The sequence below is a fragment of the Neofelis nebulosa genome, chromosome 1 (genome assembly GCF_028018385.1).
Source record: "Neofelis nebulosa isolate mNeoNeb1 chromosome 1, mNeoNeb1.pri, whole genome shotgun sequence".
Lineage (NCBI taxonomy): Eukaryota > Metazoa > Chordata > Mammalia > Carnivora > Felidae > Neofelis > Neofelis nebulosa.
The window spans coordinates 69,114,437-69,139,472 of NC_080782.1; the positions used below are offsets into that span (position 1 = coordinate 69,114,437).

The following is a 25,036-nucleotide window of genomic DNA, read 5'->3' on the forward strand; positions in this document are numbered from 1 at the left end:
CCGCCATCTTCTTCCATTGCCAAGTCTATAATTCTGAGAAAGGACTTCTATCCAAAATATATAATTCACCTTCAAAACTAAACTGTAATAAAAAGCAACTCCAAACCACAACTTCTTTATCCATTCATCAGTTGATGGACATTTAGGCTCTTTCCATAATTTGGCTATTATTGAGAGTGCTGCTATAAGCATTGGGGCACAAGTGCCCCTATGCATCAGTACTCCTGTATCCCTTGGGTAAATTCCTAGCAGTGCTATTGCTGGGTCATAGGGTAGATTTATTTTTAATTTTTTGAGGATCCTCCACACTGTTTTCCAGAGTGGCTGCACCAGTTTGCATTCCCACCAACAGTGCAACAGGGTTCCCGTTTCTCCACATCCTCTCCAGCATCTATAGTCTGCTGATTTGTTCATTTTATTTTTAAAAGCAAACATTCTTGGGGCACCTGAGTGGTTCAGTTGGTTAAGTGTCTGACTCTTGATTTAGGTTCAGGTCATGATCTCACGGTTTGTGGATTCGAGCCCTTCAATGGGCTCTGTGCTGACAGTGCAGAACCTGCTTGAGATTCTCTCTCCCTCTCGGCCCCTTCCCTGATCACGCTCTCCCTCCCTTTCTCAAAATAAATAAACTTTAAAATAAGTAAACATTATTTTTTCCAAATGTAGTATATTTTCATGTAGATGATATCTTGAGATAGTTTTAGTTCAATATAACCCCCCTGAAAACATTCTAAACCTTCCCTAACATCTTCTTTCTTTTTTTAAATTTTTTAACGTTTATTTATTTTTGAGACAGAGAGAGACAGAGCATGAATGGGGGAGGGTCAGAGAGAGAGGGAGACACAGAATCTGAAACAGGCTCCGGGCTCTGAGCTGTCAGCACAGAGCCCGATGCAGGGCTCGAACTCACAGACTATGAGATCATGACCCAAGCTGAAGTCGGACGCTCAACCGACTGAGCCACCCAGGTGCCCCGCTAACATCTTCTTTCTAATATTAGGGATGCATAGCGGCACTTGTACCCCAATGCTTACAGCAGCACTTTCAACAATAGCCAAATTATGGAAAGAGCCTAAATGTCCATGAACTGATGAATGGATAAAGAAGTTGTGGTTTATATACACAATGTAATACTAGTTGGCAATGAGAAAGGATGACATATGGCCTTTTGTAGCAACGTGGATGGAACTGGAGAGTGTTATGCTAAGTGAAATAAGTCATACAGAGTAAGACAGATACCATATGTTTTCACTCTTATGTGGATCCTGAGAAACTTAACAGAAGACCATGGGGGAGGGGAAAGGAAGAGAAAAAAAACGGTTAGAGAGGGAGGGAGCCAACCATAAGAGACTCTTAAAAACTGAGAATAAACTGAGGGTTGATGGGGGGTGGGGGGGAGGGGAAAGTGGGTGATGAGCATTGAGGAGGGCACCGGTTGGGATGAGCACTGGGTGTTGTATGGAAACCACTTTGAAAATAAATTTCATATAAAAAAATATTAGGTCACTTAACACTTTTAAGTGAGAAAAAGACAAAACTAGCTCTTTTTGCCATCACTTGACTGAAATGCCCTTTAGATCCTTAACTTTCACAAGGTGTTGATACTGACCAATGAGGTGCTGAAAAGAGGGACTCCATCAGCATTTTGCCCACACATCCTATACTAGATCTGAGTGACTTTCCTTCCTTGTGCTGAATGAGCATGGGACTCCAGGAATCAGCAGAGGGCACTGTGACCCAGCCCACTGTGATTGTGGCGATGCTATCATGGGTATCATGGCATATGTCCAAACTCATCTAGATATATATATATATACTACATGTGTGCAATTATACCTCTATAAAGCTTTTTAAAAACCCCAATTATCCAAGGAGCTACTATGCTCATGTTGACTTAATCAGTTGAGTGAGGACCTGAGGAGAGGTCAGGTGAGAGCAATGAGACCATCTGGCACCATACCTTAAGTTGGAGAAAGCCTGCAATTTTGGAGGCTATTAAAAGCAAATTTGGGGCACCTGGGTGGCTCAGTCAGTTGAGCTTGATTTCAGCTCAGGTCATGATCCAAGGGTAGTGGGGTCATGCCCGGCACTGGGCTCGGCGCTGAGCATGGAGCCTGCTTGGGATTCTTTCTCTCTCCCTCTACCCCTCTCCCCTCTGCGCTCTCTCTAATATTAAAAAAAAAAAATTTTTTTTAAAGCAAATTTATATTGGAGAGCAGGGTTACATTTATACAGGAGCCTTTGTCACAAATATCACCTATGGCTTTGAATCTTACCTTCTAGATTCTTCTCTAAGAGCCATGCTGCTACCAATTCAAGAAGTGTTGTATTCATCACTTATAGCTCCTCAGAGATGGTGAGCCAGGTTCACAAGGCAGGAAAAGTTGGACTCATAACTCATAACTCAATAAAAACAATCTCTAGCAAACAATGAATGGTATAAGTGGTTTTTTTTGTATTATGAATCAGAAGACAGTATCCATTGCCAATGTAACACTAATGTCTGCCATTTCTTTCCTTCTAACAGCATTCCAGTTTCATGTTTAGATGGTGACCATTGCTCTTTCCCCAGCCCTAAGTGATAAACCATGTTTGGTCTTAAGTTAATCATTCCTCTTTATCAGTGGCTAGCCAAATGATAGCAATGTGAGTCAGGTCTGCCCAGTAATATTTGGCTGGTAGTTGGGGTTCCCCACCTCCCCCCCCCAAGTTAAAAGAACAAAGCCTCAGATGGAGAAGTAATTTTGCCTGTTTCCATTTTTTTCCTGCTCGGGAAGGGTTGATGAAATCTGATGTCTACAGCTGTTGGTACCCATCTTATGACTCATTTATTTATTTTGAGAGAGGCAGAGTGAGCAGGGGAGGGGCAGAGAGAGAGGGAGAGAAAGAATTCCAAACAAGTTCCTCATTGTCAGCACAGAGCTCAACTTGGGGCTCATACTCACAAGCTGTGAGATCATGACCTGATTCAAAATCAAGAATCAGACATATAACTGACTAAGCCACCCAGGAGCCCCTAAAATCATTTTTAACTGATAATTGTTTCTCTTTTTAGGGGAGAGGGTAAATGTGCTTTTATTTGTTTGAAGGTTAGTGTTGTATTACTGTTGCTAGGAATTTAAAGTATGGAATAAGTGTATGTGTTGGACAGCCAAGCAGAAGACTATGGGAAGACCTACTTTTTGACACCAAATACCTTGTGCACACTCTTTCTGTGTTTGGAGAATTTCACACTTGAAGTCCCTGCATCTCCAAAATAGAGCACAGAATCTCACTCTCTTGGCTTCCTTTGTGACTTGGGTACAGGTGTGACTGGACTGTTCCCAATTGGATGTACTCTTATGACAATATGAATTTTAAGTCATTGCTATGGAGGAGGTGCTATGTGTAATCTGTTCCAGTGAGGGTGATGGCCAACACCCCCCAGCTTTCAGAGGCACCAGGGACAGCGAGCATCTAGGGCCAGTACTGGCCATATAAATGTGTTGGGATGATCTGGACACTGTTTGCAGCCATAAAGGCCACAAAAATTTGGAAAGATTCCTAACTCTCTTTAATAAATTCATCTTCTGCTGAAAATAGCTAAAACTGATTCTAAACACTCAGACTGATACATTTCATTAACAATTTAAACGTTCTTGATTTATCCTTTCATTGTTTTAGTCCAAAGCCAATCATCTATCTAGTACTAACTGAACTCAACAGACTACTGATCCCAACTAATCTGCAGCTGAATATCAGGATCTCACAACCTGAGAGCCATCCTGGCCCCGTTCATCCTCTTAGAGGATCTAAGAGTAATAATGATTCATATTCCAAATCTTGCAACATCAGGTTTTAAAACACTCTCAGAGAGAAGAATTGAGTGTTGCATAATATTTAATATATACTATATATTATATATACTAGCACCTCTTGGTGCTAGTATATATACCAATCAATTAGGGCAGTAATTCTTAATTACTCCAGGACTTAGTGTAATTAGGACCCATTCACTCTTAAAAACCACTAAGAACTTCACCAAGCTTTGATTATATAGATTATATCTGCTGATATTCCCTGTATTTGAAATACTGAGATCAAAAAGAGTTAAAAAAAAAAAAGTCAATTAACTTCTTTGTTTTATTATGAAATGGTTTTTCATAATACATTGCTGAACCTCTAAAAGGATTTCAGGAATCCCTAGGGAACACTGATGCACTCAATGAAAACCATGGAATTAGGTATTTATTGAACACTTATTGTTTGCCCAACATTGAAATGAATTCTGTAACAAATCTGGAAGTTCATTCGAGGGCACAAGCAAAGGCAGAACCATGAGAATATAACTGCCATATTGGCAGAAGAGGAGGAAACCAACCAGGGCTGAGCACACTGAAGATGAGGAAAAATAGTGAGAGATACTTCTCTGTATGATCTAAATTTTACCCTAAGTGCCACTAGGTAGTGCTATTTACCCAAGAACTATATATAGTTCTATATATATATATATATATATAAATATAATTATATAGTTATATATATATAACTACGTAAGAACTACAAGAAAAAAGGACCTTTGTTTAAAAATATATATATATACATATACATGTATGTATATACATACATACATATACATACATATGTATATATGTACGTATGTATGTATATATGTATACATACATGTATATATGTATTTGCTATTTATATCAAATAGCAAATAAATATACATACATATAGACATATATAATGTATATATATAATGTAAAATATATATATTTAAGGATTAGTATTTGTTTTTAAAGATAAAATTAGATTCAGGGCGCCTGGGTGGCTCAGGCACTTAAGTGTCTAACTCTTGATTTCTCCTCAGGTCATGATCTCTGGGTTGTGAAATGAAGCCCAAATCAGGATTCCCACTGAGAAGACCCTGCTTAAGATTCTCTTTCTCTCTCTCTCTCTCTCTGCCCCTCCTCTGCTCTCTGTCTTTTTCTATAATTAATAAATAAATAAATAAATAAATAAGTAAATAAATAAATAAATAAAATTGGTTTCAAGTGATACAAGGTGTGGTATATGTGTTGAGTGATTGTCATTTCCAGGCAGGAAGGGGAATAGTAATTTCCTTCTTTGAACTCTGGTAAAGGGTAAAGAGATAAGCTAAGTGAGAAAATGTCACCCTTTGACATTTAGTTCATCTGGAATCAAGTGGATTATTTGTTTATTGCTAAAGGAAAGTGAAACTCTCCACCCCGATATTCCTCAGGCTTTCTGGGAAACCCCGTGCCATTCAGGTGAGGATCTCTTCTGCCAACAGCTGCCCTTCCCACTACCTCCTGGAGGAGCTCCAGACTCAGCCAAGCACTAGGTGAGTCAGTGCCACGTCCATGGGTTTCCTAACTCCAGCTCATGTCAGCCAAGTGAGGAGAGAAGAAGACAGAACCTGGAGACCATCTGCCCCCCTCGAAAAGCCAATATCAGAGGCTCACATCCAAGTATCATCAGGTCAAGTGGTACCTGGAGGTTTGTGGGAACGTCAAACCTGTTCAGGCAGCAAACACAGTTGTAGCTTCCAGGGGTCACTTTCCAGAAGGAAATGAAATTCTGGCCAACCACACAGGATATCTGTACATAATAGTGTATATACATGCATGCTATGTATAAGATGTACATGGATGGTAAGATATATGTAAATTTTATTTGAAAAACTAAATGAAGAGTAAAATAAAATGGAGTAAATAAAAAAAAGAGTATTGAAATGTATATGTAACAAAGCCCAGAATTGACAGTTGTTAATCAACCTATTTTGTTTAATTTTAAATAAAACATACGACAGAATACAGAAAAGTTAGCTTTCTTTGTACTGAGTTCAAAGGTCACTGGTTTCCCTATATCCCAAAGGTAATAACTAGCATGCATTTAGTCACTCCTGATTTTCCACTGCCCTTTTCATTTCCCTTCGGTCTCTGAATTTTGTCTCTACACCACCACCCGCCTGACACTCACCTTTCTTTCAAGATCCGTGGCAGTTGTCCTCTTCTCCACGTAACCTTCCCCGGCTCCAGAGGGGCAGGTGATGTGCAGCCTCCCCTCCTGCATGGTTTATCTCCTGGAGTTGGGGGTCAGGAACCTTGTCTCATTTGCATTCGTGTCTCCAACATCTTGTTGAATTCCACACAGAATTACTGGATAAACCACTGAGGAAAAGGAATGTGACAGTTTGTGAGAGATAAACACACAATTCCAACATACATCTATTTTCTCACCCCTTTACAGGCCCGGCTTGTGCAGTGCCCTTCACCATACCTCACCGTCCCTTGGGCAGTTACCCTGGGATCCATAGTCCGGGTCTAACAAGTAGGGCAAGGCCTGTTCCTCATCTTCGTTTCCCTGAATCTGGCCATCAGATACCAACCAGTTTCCTCCAGACAACGGAGAGGTGATGTCTTCCAAAAGGAGGTAGTGTGGTGTTTTGTTTTTTTTCTCCCTAATTATTTTATCTCTTCGTATGCACTGCCTTTCAAAGTTACAATCAAATCCTTTGTTAGAACGAGAATGGCAGCAAAAAGCAAGCAAGGGTTTTGTCATACTGCACTCCGCCCGCGCCACCACGCAAGTATGCAAGTACTCAGAAGCTACGTGAGACCGCCCCTACGCGCCTCACGCACGCGCACACGCGCACACGCGCACCTCCGCTCACGCACGCGTTTTCCTCGCTTTGAAACCAACTCCTGGCAACCCATGTTTTGCAGAGTAACGGCTCAGAAACAATTTGTTTTTAATCTTTGCTGTAAAAGAGAGCAAAGGCAAAAGGGCAAGCAAAATAATATAAACAAATGAGCTAAAATTAAGGACAAGAGTCCTTACATGTTTTGTTTTCTTAAGCATTTCAAGAGCATAAAACAGCATCTGAGACAGAGAAGGTGCTAAGTATGTGATGAGACAGAAGGAATAAATTAAGGAAGGAAGGAGTGCAACACCTTGCTGGATGGGAAGGCTGTCACCTTTGGTATATACTTCTTAGGGTGAATCCAGGCCCGGCAACCCAGTCACCTGCCACTCATTCGCCCACTGGGCTTGCATAATATTTATGCTAAAGAGCAGGGTGTGACTAGGAGTGAGGAAACATGGGCCAGAATTGTAGGACAAGATGCCAGACTTGGAAAGTTCAGATGACACAAAAGAGCCAAAATAAATAAGTTGTAAAGACTGGAACTGAGTCAGAGATAGTGGAAAATATTTAAATGGTAGCAAAAAAAACCCAGCCAACCAACCAAAACTCTGATTGGAAATACTCATTGCTGGACATAACAGCAAATAAATGATATTACTAATAATTATTTGTCTAGTATTTATACCACTTATTTCTTTTCAGTGAACATTAAGTCATTGTATCTACATATTTTGTGGCCCAAATAAATCACTTTTTAAAAATGGAGATGAAAACTGTTGTATATACCTCTTTATAGGTATTTAGTAGAATTCAGCTGGATAACTGGAACTGGGAAATTCAACATATAGAACAGACACTGAAAAAAATCCCCATAAAATTCGTTTTATAACTGATAAAATATCATCCATAAGCCCTCATACAACTGGAGTTGGAGTAGGGGGTGGGGGTACAAAATTACCAAATAAAAAGTATGCTATCTCTTTCACATTAGCCTAGGCTTTTCTGAATAGTGAAATTTAATGTTCAAAGTTTCTACTAAGTCTGTTTCTTTCTTTTCAGTGCTCTAATCTGTGGAGTTATTTCTAGAAAGTGTATTGTAAGTCCTGAAGGGTGGATGGGGGTAATTGTTGAGTCGTCAGCAATGTTCTGGTCTCAAGGCTGCCATACGTGATAGCATTAGGAGAACAGAGCCCCATGATCCCCCCCAAATGACGGTTACATACAAAATCCTTTGTAACTTCCTGGCACTCCTTGGAGCTGCATGCACTTTCTGCATGTTTTCACATAACCACCAGAAGATCCTTTGTTTTCTTGTTCTATGCCTTGATATTCTTGAATACTGATAACTGATTAAAAAATAAATAAAAGCTGTGTGCAGTTTGCTGCTGCTGCTGTTTTCGCTGGCCAAAGCAGCCCTGCATGTCAGCTCAGTCTAAGTGTCTGAGAACTTTTTCTTCGGTGCAAGGCAACAAGTGGTGCCCAAAAGGGACCAGCAGAATTGACTGCCTCCAGGCTGTAGCTGCACACCTCATCTCTCAGGCCCAAAAATGGGGAAAGGCCATCCGCTCATCCAGGTAGGAACTAGGGCACTCAATGCTTACAATGAGATGAGAAAAATATCCTTAATCTTTTCTGTTCCAATCAGGCGTGCACAATCCCTTGTCTTCTTGTTTGTTTTGCTCTCACTGTACATCCTTCCTAATAGACTCAGGTTACTCTAACTGTATGTGGGGGCCTCTCCCTCATTCATTACCTGAGTTAATTAGACTATGAGAATTGGAGCCAATTGTCTCTGGTTAGTCTACCTCAGGAAGGAGGTTTTAAGGAATATTCCTAAGCTGCTGAAACTCCTTTTGTTTCGGAAAACTTCCCATTTCCACACAAACAAAAAAAACCCTGCATCTGCTCATCTGTCCTAGCTGACGGGCATTAGGACTGGAAAATCTCTTTCTCTGTCCACTGGACTTTTATCCACCTCCAGCCTTCCTGGAGGCACCTCACCTCTTCTGCCTTCCCTTCACCCTCCTCCGGTTTCTGCACCACCTTGGGTGCAGCCTACATCTTCCATGCGTCTGGAACCATCGACACCTCCTCCCTTTGCTGTCAAGGAGCAAAGAGCATCCCCTTAGACTTACGCTACCCATTTCCAGTCTCCCCACCAATGTCCCAGATAAAACTGACAATGGTAAACAAATTGCTTATTTTCAAATGGACCCAAATTGAACATATTTGGTAGTTAAAGTGATTTAAGTTTATTGTTTCCATTAAAATACACCTGTCTTTAGAATTATCAACATTAAATATATAACTTTTTCTACCTATGTTTACTGAAGGTCAAATAAGCTCATGTTATCTCTGTTGCAATTTGTTAACAAAAAGACGACTTAAAATGATGGCTAATTCTATCTCAAAGATTTTCATGAATAATTGTTAAGATAGCTCTCAGGGTCTTTGATAACCCAAAATTTTAAAGGTTTGCTTGGATAATAAATTCAAATTAAATTCATTGGACATTTCAACCTTTTCCAAATCAGATGGAATGCTGAAGCATTAATTATTAAATGTAGGTTTATATTTTTGACTTATTACTGGAAAACTAAGGATATTTGGGCCTACTGCCCAAAAGCTTAATGCTTTATGCTTAAATGATTCGTAAATTTGCCATTTAAAGAATTCTAACATTACATTTAAAGAATGTAACAGTTCACAATTGGTTACTACTTCAGTAGTACTACTTCCGGTTTTCACTGGAAACTAAGGTTTCTAAGAGTTAAAATTCTGCTAAATGTAATTAAGGCTGATGAAAATAAAGCAACTCTGTATGTGGAAAAGTAGGAGATATGTCAAAAAAGGTATAAGAAAAGGAAATATATTTTTGATGAAGGTAAAAGAAAATAATTTTGTCCTAAATAAGACTGGTGGCTTGAAGAGAAATGGCTTGGGACAAAATCTAAATGCAAAGGCAAGTTACAGGAGGTTCGTGAAGGGAAGTCTGAAAAGGAATTTTATGTACGGTCAAGACTAAGGTTAAAATGAATGGATTTTTAAAATACACCAATACAAGATTGAAATTCTGCTTTTTTCTGTTCAAAAGAGAAGGGTTTTTTTTCTAGGTTCTTTTTTTATTAATATAATTTATTGTTAAATTGGCTTACATACAACACCCAGTGTTCATCCCAACAAGTGCCTTCCTCAATGCCTATCACCTATTTTCCCTCTCCCTTATGCCCCCCCCCCCATCCACCCTCAGTTTGTTCTCTGTATATTTAAAAGTATCCTATGGTTTGCCTCCCTCCCTCTCTGTTTGTAACTATTTTTCCCTCTACCCTTCCTCCATGGTCATCAGTTGAGTTTCTCAAGATCCACATATGAGTGAAAACATATGATATCTGTCCTTCTCTGACTAACTTATTTCACCCAGCATAATACCTTCCAGTTCCATCCATATTGCTGCAAATGGAATGATTTCATTCTACCTCATTGCCAAGCAGTATTCCATTGAATATACAAACCACATCTTCTTATCCATTCATCATTTGGTGGACATTCAGGCTGTTTCCATAATTTGGCTATTGTTGAAAGCACTGCTATAAACATTGGGGTACATGTGCCCCTATGCATCAGCACTCCTGTATCTCTTGGGTAAGTTCCTAGTAGTGCTATTGCTAGGTCATAGGGCACCTCTATTTTTAATTTTTTGAGGAACATCCACACTGTTTTCCAGAGCGGTTGCACCAGTTTGCATTCCCACCAACAGTGCAACAGGGTTCCTGTTTCTCCACATCCTTGCTAGCATCTGTAGTTTCCCGATTTGTTCATTTTAGCCACCCTGACCAGCGTGACATGGTATCTCAGTGTGGCTTTGATTTGTATTTCCCTGATGATGAGTGACGTTGAACATCTTTTCACGTGTCCGTTGGCCATCTGGATGTCTTCTTTGGAAGTGTCTATTCATGTCTTCTTCCCATTTCTTCACTGGATTATTTGTTTTCTGGGTGTGGAGTTTGGTAAATTCTTTATAGATTTTGGATACTAGCCCTTCATCCGATATGTCATTTGCAAATATCTTTTCCCATTCCATTGGTTGCCTTTTAGTTTTGTTGATTGTTTCCTTTGCAGTGCAGAAGGTTTTTATCTTGATGAGGTCACAATAGTTCATTTTTGCTTTTAATTCCCTTGCCTTTGGTGATGTGTCTAGTAAGGTATTGTTGCGGCTGAGGTCCAAGAGGTTGTTGCCTGCTTTCTCCTCTAGGGTTTTGATGGTTTCCTGTCTCACATTTAGGCCTTTAATCCATTTTGAGTTGACTTTTGTGTATGGTATAAGAAAGTGGTCTAGTTTCATTCTTCTGCATGTTGCTGTCCAGTTCTCCAAGCACCATTTGCTGAAGAGACTTTTTTCCATTGGATACTCTTTCCTGCTTTGTCAAAGATTAGTTGGCCATACATTTGTGGGTCCAATTCTGGGTTCTCTATCCTATTCCATTTGTCTGTGTGAAAAGACAAGATTTTCTTGGATTGTTGATTTGCTCTTGAGAAAAAAAAAAAAAGGTAAAAAAAAGGTCTTTTCTCTTTTGTCTGCCAAAAAAACCAAAGCTTTATGTTTTGTCTTTACCAGGTCTTTGATTACTTAGCTAAAACTTCTCAATGTTAATAGAACTAAATTTTGCAAACAACTATATAACCCTATATATTTGTCTTGAAAAAATCACTTATTGCCACCTTGGTTAAATAAATAATTAAGACTTATATCTATTGTAATCCTATTTAGGATGTGCTTTATAACTTTCTAAGGTTTCAACAAACTTCCCAAGATTTAAATTATAAATGAAATCTTTTGACCAATTGGGCCTTTTTATTTGGAATAGTACCTGGAACATACCACTCCACTGGGATTCCTTATAACCCACAAGGTTATAATGATGACAATGACCCCTCTAAGTGGGATGTCAAATCCATAGAAGAAGACTGATCACTTAGCCAATGGAGGCATCTCCTGGAGATGGAGGCTAATGTTAAAAAACTAACCTCACAGGGTGAAGAGTTTCTAATCAACACGGCCATGCCCGTGACCCCTGAAAAGAGATGACTCTATCATCTCTTGCCTTCCTGCCAACTCAGTAAAGGTAATATTCCTGCTAATATGTCTGCATTCTTTACCTGTTGATTTTGCTCACTCACATTCTACTTTTACCTATGGAGCTTATCTTCTTAGACTTCCTGTGTTTGATCTAGTTTCTTGGGAAGATCCCCAAACTCCTTTCTTGTCTAATGACTCCTCTATTACTGGAAGACATTGGATTCCCATTAATGCTGATGATTCATCTAACTATCCATCACACAGACTCTCAATAAATTGGTCTTTTCCTCACTTGGGCATCCCTCTATGTTTCTGTTATAATCCTAACACTAGCAATATTAACAAAAGCCTCTGTATCCCTCTTGACAAGTGGTGGTATATGAATAGCATACTTAAAACACCAGAAGATGAATCTTGGGTAAGTACTATCAAATATCAACATTTTGTTCTCACAATAGTAATAGGAGGAAACATGACTGAGGGAAAATGAATACCAAAACCTCCAGTGCCAATATGCACCAGACCCTGGCTAAAGATGGAGTCCTATGATGGCTTTTCATGGAACCTTTGCCATTCACATAATTTTACCCAAATATCCCTATTTAACAATACAATTCTTACAAATTGGGGACCCTAAGGACTGACGGTGATAAAAAGTAATAGAACTTGGGAAGGACATACCTGGAATTGGTCACTTCCTTTCCATTATGGTGCTTCTAACCCCAGATGGAATCCCGGATTTGTCGGTCTGATACTTGGATGTAAATATTCCACTAGTGCCTATTCCTCTATTAAAACTTCCTGTTGGAGGATTGGCCTACCATTTGTTCAAAAAAAATTTAGACATGGTCCTGCTACATTTATGTATGCATGGCAAATTTAACTGGTCCTATGCCAATGAAATTAACAGCATTATTATATGTACTACAAGATCATATACTTTCTTACTTATATCTGCAACTCCAGATTTTAATAAGATACATACTATTTTCATAGGAAACAAAACATGGGTGACCCCGTTTCTCTACTACAAACATATCAATCACATTTACATGTAACCTTTGTTTACATCGCCAAACAAAAAGCACAACTCTGGTTGCTGGTCCAATTAAATAGACCTTGGCAAAGGGGGTTCCCATTGCAACAGCTTATCCCTGCATTAGAAGAAAGAAAAAGAACCAAGAAGTTTCTGGGCCTATTATTGATGGCTATTATTACTAAAACAAAAAAAGGGGAAAGGTCACCCCTACAGCCAGATTGAGAGCCCTATTTACATTAAATTATTTACAACTAGAAATTTTCCTTATGCTATGCTCAGGTTATTTTCAAATGAAAACAGAACTCCCAAAACCCAAAGTATGGTACAGAATAAAGGACCAATTTAGAAGGGTCCAGTACAATTGTTCTAAACATTGATACAGTACTTGCAGTAACAGCAAATACACCAGCCACCTCTTTAGCTATCTCCTTAAAAACTGCACACCAAATAAATCAATATATGCATAATACTATATTAGATATGAGATTTATTATATTCTCATATATTATATGAGAATAATGAGAATTATTCAACAAATCCTTGCCCAACTTCAGCCATCAGAAACTGCTATTGTCTGGCTAGAACATCAACAAGCATTATGGACCTGATCACAACTTGTATGTGGCTCAAGTTTCACGATCTACTGTATCACTCCCATTTAATACAATGAGTCCTGGAATCAGATGCATAGACATCTTAATCAGGCATTTGACTCGCCCCTAAACGTCTCCATTAACAACTTGGAAATCAGATTGCACAATTACGAGAGCTTCAACAAGAAAGCCAACAGGCCACAATTGACACTCTAATTCATATTTCTAACTGAATCAATCCAAAAAATTGGTTCTCTGGGTTTAATCTATACTCCTGGTTTAACACTATTATAATACTGCTAATGATCTTGTTTTTTGTTGAAGTTATCAAAACGATGAGGTCTCTTTCCTCCCCTAACAAGTCACCCAAGATGTTCTTTAGCAATATCCAGTTGCTCACTTCCATGACAACTCTTGGTCCTGCTAATAAAAAACAAAACAGGGGAGATGTGGAGTTACTTCTAGAAAATGTATTGTTAAGTCCTGAAGGGTGAATGGGGTAATTGCTGAATTGTCAGCAATGTTCTGGTCTCACAGCTGCCATACATGATAGCATTATGAGAACCGAGCCCCATGATCTCCCCAGATGACGGTTAGACACAAAATCCTTTGTAACTTTCTGGCACTCCTTGGAGCTGCATGTATTTTCTGCATGTTTTCACATAACCACCAGAAGATCCTTTGTTTTCTCATTCTATACCTTGATATTCTTTAATACTGATATCTGATTAAAAAAATAAAAGCTATGTGCAGTTTGCTGCTGCTGCTTTCGCTGGCCGAAGCAGCCCTGAACATCAGCTCAAAGTGAGAACTTTTTCTTCAGTGCTCACAAACACCAATCCAGTCCCGTCTGCTTTCCAAGGTGACATGTGGGTAGAGGGAAAGCCGTCTGTGTTGCCAGATCCTCCCCGCCCCTTCCCTCCACCCACCATCTTCATCCTACTTAGCCTGTGCCCTGAATCTCAGCCAACCTTCCAACTGGTCCCTGAAGTAGGGTGGTACCGCTACACCCTCCTATAGGGTTACAGATCACTCTGCCAATGACTCTAGAGACAGCATGTTGGCACTATACTCTCTGTGCCTCATTTCCCCTCAAGAAGCAGGTGGAAACTTCCCGAGTTCTCCAAATGTCACCCACATGGAAATGTGTGTGTAAACTTTCACTGGCCTCTCCCTCTGCTTAAGTATGTCATTATACGGCCCACCCCTCAACTATGTTCAAAGTTTAAGTAGACTTGTATTTCAGGATTTGTTTAAAGATAATCTCTAATTAGTTCATGGGGAAAACATGCCAATTCAGAGCTGTATTACCTCAAGTTTTGATCATGTATATTTCTAGCACACAAAAAAGTTCTAGTATATAGTAGGTCCTCAATAAGTATCTGATGAGTCAGAGGATGAAGAGATCATGACTATACAATTAGCCAATAACGGCAGCGAAAAGGAGATCTAGAGAACCTGACTGATTCTTGAGAAATCTGTGGATATAGTGGTAGGTAAAGCCAACATTATCCCTGGACTTTGTATTTGACACTCATGTATTTGAGTTGGGTTTCTGTCACTTGGAACCAAGCAATTAATAAAAAAGCATAACCCTAATATAACTTACATTAATAAATTTCAAAATCTAGATTAAAGTCATGATTTGTAAGGAAAATGTAATTTACCAATACTGGTTTGTGAAGAGATAGAAAAACGAATGGGTTCAGTAACCATAGAAAAAATTAAATGGGCAAAAATCTCAACAAAGACTTTGTGCAAGGGGCGCCTGGGTGGCTCAGTCAGTTAAGCATCCCACTTTGGCTCAAGTCATGATCTCACAGTTCCTGAGTTCGAGCCCCGCATCAGGCTCTGTGCTGACAGCTCAGAACCTAGAGCCTGCTTTGGATTCTCCATCTTTATCTGCCCCTGACCTGCTCATGCTCTGTCTCTCAAACACAAACATTAAAAAAAAAAAAAAAAAAAAAAAGACTTTGTGCAAGACTTTTCCCCTTTGACTAAGCAAGTTTTAAAAAAATACCAAGGATAGGGGCACCTGGCTGACTCAGTCAGTACAGCATGCAACTCTTGATCTCGAGGTCATGAGTTCAAGTCCCACCATGGGTGTAGAGGTTACTTAAAAAAAAAAAAAATCAAGGATAACTCTTTGAAACAGAAAAATACACCAGTTTCATCTTACTTGGAAACAGTTCTATTATCCTAAGAATGAAAAATAACTTAATATTAGAAATCTTTGAATAAAATTCACTAAATGACACTAAAGATACTGATCCTCCAATATATGCAGAATAATCACTTAATAAAATTTTATACCTACTAGTTTAAATTTTAAGTAGAAAATCATAAAATAGAACTGAACAAGGGATATCTACTAGAAATTCATAGCATATATTATCCTTAATGGTGACACATTAAAAGTTTTTTCACTGAAGTCAGTAGCAAGACTATTATTTTCTAGACACTTCCAGTATCCAACATTCTGTGCTAGATACTAACTAAAGCAATCTTAAGAACAATTAAATAAAATACCAATATTGTATAGGAAATAATCTCAACAATTGGAAAAGATGGGATTCTTGTGGATTTTTTAAGTAAGAATGTTGACAAACTTTTAAAGGAGTTCTGCAGCATAATACATTAGTATATAAAAACAAAATTGCTTTTGCCATGACAGCAATGAGCAATTATAAAATATATTAGAAAAAAGGTCTATTTCACTATAGCAACAAAAATTAAACACCCAGAAATAAATCTGTCAAAAATGCATGTAAAGAAGTCTTATTAAACCAAGTCCACAAAAGATCTAGTTTAATGAATTCATACTGTTCTTGAAGAGAAATACTATTGTAAATCTCTCCAAATCCTATTAATTTAGCACAAAAACATAACTTCAAGATATGCTCACAAACAGTCAAGACATTTTTGGGAAAAACATTAGCCAGGTGTTAACCCCAACAAAACTGAAATTACATCAGCAAACTAGAAACAAAGCAATTTATTATTTATTTGGGATATCAAATATCTCAAAGAATTTAGCACATAATAAAACAGCATTTCCAATCAGTGAGAAAAGAGTGGAATTCATTAATGGTTTTTGAATTTTTGAATAAAAGTAGCTCTATATCTTACTCATCCAAAAATCAAGTCTCAATGAAGAACTGATGGGATGCACACATGATAAATGTCTTAGAATACAGAATATGTTTTATATTTTGAAATAAGTAATAAAAATTATCAACTTGTATATATAAATATAAAACATCTATTAAAAAAAGACACCATAAGTAAACTTAAGTACAAGTGATCAATGAGTAAACATTGGTAACAGACATAAAAGACTAATATCTACACCATATGAAAAAAAAAAAAACATGAGATAAAGACAAATCATTCAAAAAAAAAAAATGAGCCATGTTGCCAAAAGGCAAGTCACATTAAGAAATATAAAAATGATCTAAAATAAACATGAAAAGATGCCCATCCTTACTACTGTCAGAGTTTTGAATTAAAACAATAAAAAAACAACTTTTTACTCATTAAATAAAAAATTAAAAAATCTAATATCAAGTGTCCTAGGAAATGGATACTCCTCCATTGCTGCAAAGAAACTGCAAATTGATAACAGCCATTTTGGAAGCCAACTGAAGTATCTCTTGAAATATCCCTTTAAAACTGCCTGACTTGGGTCCAACAATTCAAAGCCTAAGCATATACTACAGAGAAATTCTTTTATGCACAGTGTAATACAGGATGATGTTCCTTTAGCATTGTTTTGTAATCAGGAAAAAACAAAACAAAACTCCCTTAAGTGTCCATTTTAGACTAAATAATTGTGGAACAATCTTTCTTTTTTTTTAAACAAAAGTAAAGAAATTAGGTGTGATTATACTGAAATAAGCCAAGTAGAAAAGTTGTAGAATGATATGCATATATTTAGGTAAAAATTGAAACTATACACTTCATTTCCTGTGCTTATATATAGCATGTATATACATTCATGGTAAAAGGTCTAGGTAGAAAGTTAACAATTGGTGCTTAACACGGAGGGTATTGGGATTGAAGGTGATTGTCAAAAATAGACTTTTCTCTGATGTATTTTACAAGTAAAATGCAGTCATATGCTACATTTGTAATATGAAATGTAAAGAAAAGCAGTTTGCACAAACCAATACATTTTAAGAAAAAATATACACTCAAAATTATTCTCTGTATTTCTTTCTCCCTCCCTACTTGATGTGAACATACAGGAAAGATTCTGGAAGATTACCTGCCAAAATGATGTTAATACTATCTAAAGATACCTCTGATAGAAATGATACACTCAACTCCTATATTCTCATTTGAAAGAGAGAAAAAAGTTCAGTTCAAGATTTATAAAAGCAATACAGTATCAACTTAAGCTCTTATTGTTTTTTAGTTACTTATAAAATTCACATGGTACATGGTTATATATTGACATTTTGCCATATCTTTAGAATATAGTATTTGGGGCAGAGGGAAATAGTTTTTAGACTTAAGTCATTATTAACATTTCAGTCACTAGTTTTATTAAGCTTATAAACAAAAATGCTTTGATATTTAAAGTTATCACTGATCATCTTGTGAGGACTATTCTTTCTAGAGATTACTCTGTAAAACCTTTTCTAATGAGAATATTGGTATTCAAATACAACCAGCTGCATTTTATGAATACTACTACTTATGAATGTATAGACTAAAAACTGTTTTCAGAGGACTGTGCTTTCAGGAATTGCTTTATCTTTTTTAAGTAGATTAAACTTTACAAATATTACATTATCAATATGGCTTCCAATTCTTAAACAAATTGCCTGTAGTAATATAGTTTTTCACACCTCTACAAGGACAAAAAGAACACCAAAGCAGTCATACCACATTGTATCTCGAAGATCTACCATGTAAGTGGCAACTGTCCTCTGCTTTTTTCTGCTATTTGGGAAAGTATTTGCATTTGTGATAGCATAGTCCCACTATTAAGTCCTCTATCAACTTCTCATACTGATGGGGCTTCAGTTAACGGATACGAAGACTGAAAAGTTCATTCACTCATTTGTGACCTTAGCTCCATCCTAAAAGACTTTTTTTGGTAGTAGGAAAGCAGACACAAACAGGAGGCAAAGCAGCTTTCATGATGACCTCCAGCACCTTTCAAGGAGAAGGAACTGCTTCTTGTTAATTCATGTTTCGCTCAAGTCTTAAATCATGAAAAGAAAACAATAATGAGAGAAACTTCCAGAGCTATCCGGTTTTGAAATGGTTAGGAGAGAAAAGTACATAGTCAGTAGTTTCTTCCCAAATAAAAAGGTCATCTTTAAGGCAAAAACATTTTTGAAGGATATCTTCAATGGAGCCCAGAATTTCCCTCCCCTATCTTAGGTATCTAATTCAACTGTCTCCTATAGCAATTTGCCTTGTGAAAGTGCCTCTCACCTTACTTATAAAAGAACAAGTCGCTTTAGAAAGGCTCTAATGGAGAGGGCACTGGGCAGCATTAGAAAATCTGGATCTGTCACTGAGATCCCAAGATGACCTTAGCAGCTTCTTTTTCTGCATTACAGGTGGACTGCACTAATGTCTGAGTCAATGATCTAACTAAGCTCTAAGAGTCAATGATCCATGTTTTCATCAAAGGCCACCAAGGAAGGAAACATGCCTTTTTCCTTCAAATCATAAAGGCACTTTTATACTGTATTATATATAAGTTTATTTTCAATTCAGCACTTTTTTACATGAAATACCTAGCATCTCTTACATTATAGATATTTAAAAAATAGGAGCTGATGATGACAATTCAATAAAGTCATATACAAGGTAACTGATGTGAAGAGACTTGGAAAATAAGTCATTGAGTAGATTCTGTAAGTCTTTAAAACAAATGACAGGTAAAATTTTATTTCAAGATAATATTTATCATTTAAAGTGAAGAATGACTGACTAGTTAGTAGCACTGGCATTTCTTTTCATATGAAACTTGGAAAATAAGGTATGACTTAAACGGAACCCATTTAATACAAAAGTCTTTGATTTATTTGGTAATTTAAATTTGTTTTTATAACAAAGCACTTTTTATATAATTTAAAATACACATGCTTTGATTGAAGAGTGACTGTAAATGGATCCAGTTTTCTTCCACTTGTGATGACAACTTTGTCAATTCTTCTAGAAGTACTGGTTCTGAAGGAAGCAATTTAAGATGTAACTGAAAGAAAAATATTGTAACATTAAAGAAAATTAAAATTTTGTTTATTCTAGATTTAACCTTCTTACCAAGGAACAGCAGAAGATACTATTGTATTTTTTTCTTAGATGCTGGTTTATTACCAATTTCCATTTTCCTCTCTTCTATCGAACTTTTATTATGAGTTCCTTTATGGTATTGTCTCTCCCTTAGTAGAACTGAAGCTGTCATCACTCTCCTCTACCTAAGGAAAGTCCTAATACAGATGCAGAAACAAGGTCCTAGTTCTAACACTAACTCTGTATTTCTGTGCTTCTTTAAGGTTTCTCTTTTCATTGGAACCTACTGGTAATGAATGATTGAGAGCCCTTTGCTTTATCTTCTAAAGATTTATGTACATTTATTTTCAGAAACTATACTTGATAATTTTGGGAAAAGATAGAGAAAAAATTTGTGGCATTCTATTTTTTTCATTCTATATTCTACCATCTAAATGTCTACTTTAAGTTGCACATAATTAGATCAAGTGTAAACTCATATTAGATACAAATAGGAAAGATGAAGTATCATTATCTGTTAACACAAGTCAGCATCATCTACTTCCTTCAATACAAACATGCTACTGCAATAAACAGGAATTTTCCATTATGTTAGTCATAAAAACAACTGTTCTTGCCAAATTACTTGAAACTCCTTCAACCAGGATAGAAGTATTTTGATTTCAGCAGAAAAAACAAAAGCAAACAAACAAAAAATCAACACAAAACCTAACTTTCTCTTTACGATCATACAAAAACTGCCAAAATGTGATGACTTGAAAAAGTTAACATTTCAATATACTGACTCAAATGGAGGACACAGAAAAGTTAGGTGGATGAGTCAAAATTGTGCTAAGTAAAAGAAAAGACTACAGAGTTGTGCTGTCCAGCTGTCCAATAGTACACACAGCTATTTAAACTTAAATTAATTAAATCTCTATAAAATAAGAAATCTGGTATCTTAGTTTCATTAGCCACATTTCAAGTGCTCAATAGCCAAAAGCTCCAAGTGGCTGCCATGTTGGACAATGCAGAATAAAACACTGTCATCCTTGCAGAAAATTCTATCAGACAGTACTACCCTAGAGGAAGGCGAGCTGAGAAGTACTGTCTTACATCAGACTTACCTTTAGAAACAATGCAAGATATGCCTGGGCTAACTCAAAATCACGCTTCCTGTCCAACATCATCCCGATCATTTTTAAGAAGCTCTGCATCACTTCTATAGACCCACCACAGTCAGGAGACAAGCTGCGTAGCTCTGTTTCAATTCCTGATGGGCCTAATTCTTTCAGAAGGTTAAGAGCAGCTTCATCTGCATTAAGTTTTAAAAAGAATCCCATTACTACTTACAATCACCTCACTTAGGAAACTATAGCTTCATTTCATACCCAAGCTACATATATTTAAATTGCACAGGAAATTCTTCCTGTGGCTTTATTTTTTCCTGTTAAATCACAGAATTAACCCCAAATTAAGTAATAATTAGTACAAATGATGAGAGCAATCAGTTTAGTACAATAAAAATACTAAAAACACTAAACTTTTTGCATCTTAGTAAGTTTGTTTTTCCCTGCTGTTTAAGAAAATCTAATCAATACCTAGCAACAGACACTTCAAGATGGTCTTACAACAATCAGATGGTCACATATCAATCAAGACAAATCCAAATATAAAAAGGCTATAAGGTACATACCAAATTATTAACAGTAGTTGCACTGAGAACAGGATGAGGTGGGGGAATTTATTTTTCTTTCCTTTTATTGTTACAAAAAACTTTAAAGTACCATATGATCATTATGAAACACTAACAATACAGAAATATATAAAAGGGGAAAGACTCTACACCTCATTCTTACCCATCCCAAATTGATACCTTTTCTCTAGATTTAAGGATTCTTGTTTCTTGTTGCTGTTTTCTTAAATGTTTATTTATTTATTTTGATATATAGAGAGAACACGGGCAGGGGAGGGGCAGAGAAAGAGAGAATCTCAAGCAAGCTCTGCGCTGTCAGTGCAGAGCCAGGAATAGGGTTTGAACTCACGTACCGTGAGATCACAACCTGAGCCGAAATCAAGAATTACATGCTTAACTGACTGAGCCACACAGGTGCCCAGCACTGATTTTTATATGCATCCTATGAATATATATTCTATATACTTACAACTATTTTTACAACAAGCATTTGATATTACAATGGCAATGATTATGCTTTTAGCTTTTAGAAAGGGAATGACACTAATGACAAAAGTCTAATAAATTTTATTTTCTGTCTTCCAGTAGATACTAAATGATAGTATCTTCTTCCTTGTGCACCCCCATATAACAAGTTACTCCTTTTATGATTCTGCTATTCCTCAGTCATCTGCAATGGCCCATCAGTAGCATTATTTGACTTTTCACCAATGTGGATTCAAGTGATACTGGTATAAAAACAAAGCATTTGGATCCAAAAAACAAGAGGATAAATCAAACAGGAGAGTAACTGTCTGTTTATCGCTTATAGATCTTTTTTAAAATTATAGTTCTTACTGTTAGCTACAAACTGTATCTTTCAAAATTTAAATCTATTAGTACAATAAATAAATTTTAAAATTACTTTTTAATGGGAAAATTTGGGAAGATCTAAAAATCAACTGAGACAAAAGTCTCTGCCATATTACAAACTGTATTTGTAAATAAAAACAAAAGCAAGAGATGGGGGGGAGCCCACTAATTTCCATACAGAAAGTATGAGAGGTTCTCAAAATATTATAATATTGACATTCAGCTGAGTTCAGTGTCACTTGTTAAAAATATAACGATACAAAAGCTAACATTATTTCATAATAAAATCAAAATTTTGATCTTTTTTAAGTTTTTACTATGTTCTTTCAGCTACTGAAAAATCCGCTAATATTTCATTCAATTTCTCTTCACACAAAGTATAATATGTTGGTGATACTTGGTAAAAGATTTCACAATTTAACTTACATTTATTATTTACCAGTCCTTCTTCAAGTTTCAAGCAGAAATCTGATTTTTGAGCCAAAATTCCAAGATTCACCACTTTAGACTTAAAGAAAAACAAATGCACATTATTCCAAGAATGCAAATGCAACAAAAAAAATTATACCTTATAATTAAAAGCTATCATTAATGTACTTTGTAAAATTAGGTCTTGACAAAGAACTACAAATGCACAATGCAAAACACACCCCATATACTTAGAATGTTCCAATTTGGTTTTTACCTGATGGGGATCATTATTTTGTTCAGGTGCAGCATATCTGGGTACAAGGCCAGGAATTGTTGGAATAAAAAATGGTGCTGATTTGGGTACTTTGGGTGGTTCCTTTGGTTTATTCTTTTTCTGATTAAAAGAAAATCAGAAAGGGGAAAAGACTATGAAGTAATTATTGTGACAAAAGTTTCTAATGTTTAATTCCAAACAATTTTAAAACAAAGTGCAAAAAGTAAAATAAAAGAACAAAACATTTTCAAATTTGAATGCCAAAATAAAATCCCAACCGACCAATATTACAGATATCTTTAAACTGGAGTCTCAAGGCAGGCCTCCAATACCTTTGCTGGTAAGGCAGAAGAAAAATGACACGGTTCATGAGAAGCTCTATGAACTCTCTTTTTCCTCCAACATGATTTACATGAATATTTAGGTGAAGAAATAACAATCAAATAATTCTGAACTTCTAAAACCTTTTTCGCAAAATGGGCTAGAAAGCAAAACTTACATAAACGCTCAACAGTTTCTCAAGTTTTGTTTTTTTTCTCCAGAAGAAATGTGGAGCCAAAGGTAGACTTTGCCATTAGAAATAATTTGATAAAATTTTCTTGTGAAGAATATAGCCCTGATTCTTCTAGTTTGTTAAAATTTCTACTGATTTTCCCTTACTTTGAGTCTTTAAGAAGCAAGAGAACAATAGTGCTCATTTACAAATTATTACAAGTGTTAGTAAAATTCTATCAGGAAAACCTCCATTGGAATTCCCACTAACAGAACTTAGTTTTGGTGACCACAGGCTACACATCACTACCTCAGGAGCATCTGATGAAAGGGCCTTTCTGTGGTAAACTGCCCAATAAAAGTCTCACTATTTTACCTTACATCATTCCTCCATTCTCTAGGAGCTCTGTGACCCTAGAGAGATTCGTTTTTTGAAAGAAAACCAAGGATACTTGTGGCCTTGTGGAGGCACAGCAAAAAAGAAAGTTACTACATGAAAGCAGGACAAGGGACTGCCAACTGTAGCATACGCACAGCCCTTCTTAGGGATGGTGGAGACTCTAGTAAGAGTCACAGTTACCCTTGTAACTTGCTGTTCTTGAGTTGGAAGGGAGAGAGTCACTGAGCTGTAAATAAGAACAAAAATCCTTTTGCAAGTGCTCCACAGGGAGCACTGGAAACAGTCTCATAAGGAAAACCAAAAGGAGAAAAGTTACCCATAAGACAAAATTCTAATTTCTTTCATTCAGTAAAAAAATAAAAATATTGGAGATGTTAGCATATTTCTACCATAAAGATTATTCACTTGGTTTCTAAAACAAAACTGTATCTAAGCAAGCAACAGAGTAGTCCAAAACCTTAGTTCAATTAATTGGGCATTATTCTGACTGCACCCTTCACACTAACCTACTTGTCCTTTTTAATGCATTGCTTTTAAAGCTATTCCATAAAGTACTGCCTTTATAGCTGACACACTGGATAACATCATAGAGATTTTTCACAACTATGTTCCTACATAACATACCTTCTGTGAGGAAAATTAACACATGAAAACTCTTTTCTTACCCAAGATACACATGTTTTTTCTGGTGCTAAGTAATCAGTTACAAAAATACTTACCATACCTTGTCATAGTTATCTATGTAAGTGTTCTTACACTTTCTAATGCTCATAAGACATGTAAGACGTTCATAAACACTTACCCTTATTATCAGATGATAACCTTTGAAGTTTTCTAGTCTATTCCTTTTAATTATTTTTGCTACTCACAAATGGGGGCCAGAAAATATGCTTTGAAAAACACTAATTTATGCCATAATCATCCATTTTTCATATAAAATTATAAATTTCTCAAGGACAAAGGAGCTAGGTTTGTTGGGTTTTTTTTCACTGCTGTTGTCCTTGGGATATTATCCAGTACTTAGTTCATATTAATTTATGTGCCTGCACTTAACACAGCAAACTGTGAAGGTCTTCTTGGAGCTGACAGAGTAAGGTATAGAATGGCAAAGGGAAGCTGAAGCTTAATTAAAAGACCAGAGAAAGTCTTCTAGTACTCAAAGGCCTAGCAACAGAAATATCACACATCATGATAGCAATTTTTTTTCTCATTTTAGAAGTTAAAAAAAGTAGTTTATTACGTTAGATTTCAAACATCCAACTTCTAATGGCTCTGTAGTTGCAGGCTGTACTTCTGCTATATCAAAAGGTCTGCTC

At 36.6% G+C, this 25,036-nt stretch overlaps 1 protein-coding gene across 1 annotated transcript in view; it reads right to left on the reverse strand.

Annotated features, from left to right (window-relative positions):
• Window positions 1-19,244: 19,244 nt before the first annotated feature.
• Window positions 19,245-25,036, reverse strand: part of WDR36 (WD repeat domain 36) — a 41,086-nt gene continuing 35,294 nt past the window's right edge. Inside the window, exons 20-23 of the mRNA XM_058725193.1 lie at window positions 22,829-22,948; window positions 22,570-22,651; window positions 20,723-20,910; window positions 19,245-19,578 (exon numbers count right to left, since the gene is read on the reverse strand). Of these exons, the coding sequence (XP_058581176.1) occupies window positions 19,429-19,578; window positions 20,723-20,910; window positions 22,570-22,651; window positions 22,829-22,948 (540 nt within the window). The 3' untranslated portion in view covers window positions 19,245-19,428. The remainder of the gene's footprint in view (window positions 19,579-20,722; window positions 20,911-22,569; window positions 22,652-22,828; window positions 22,949-25,036) is intronic.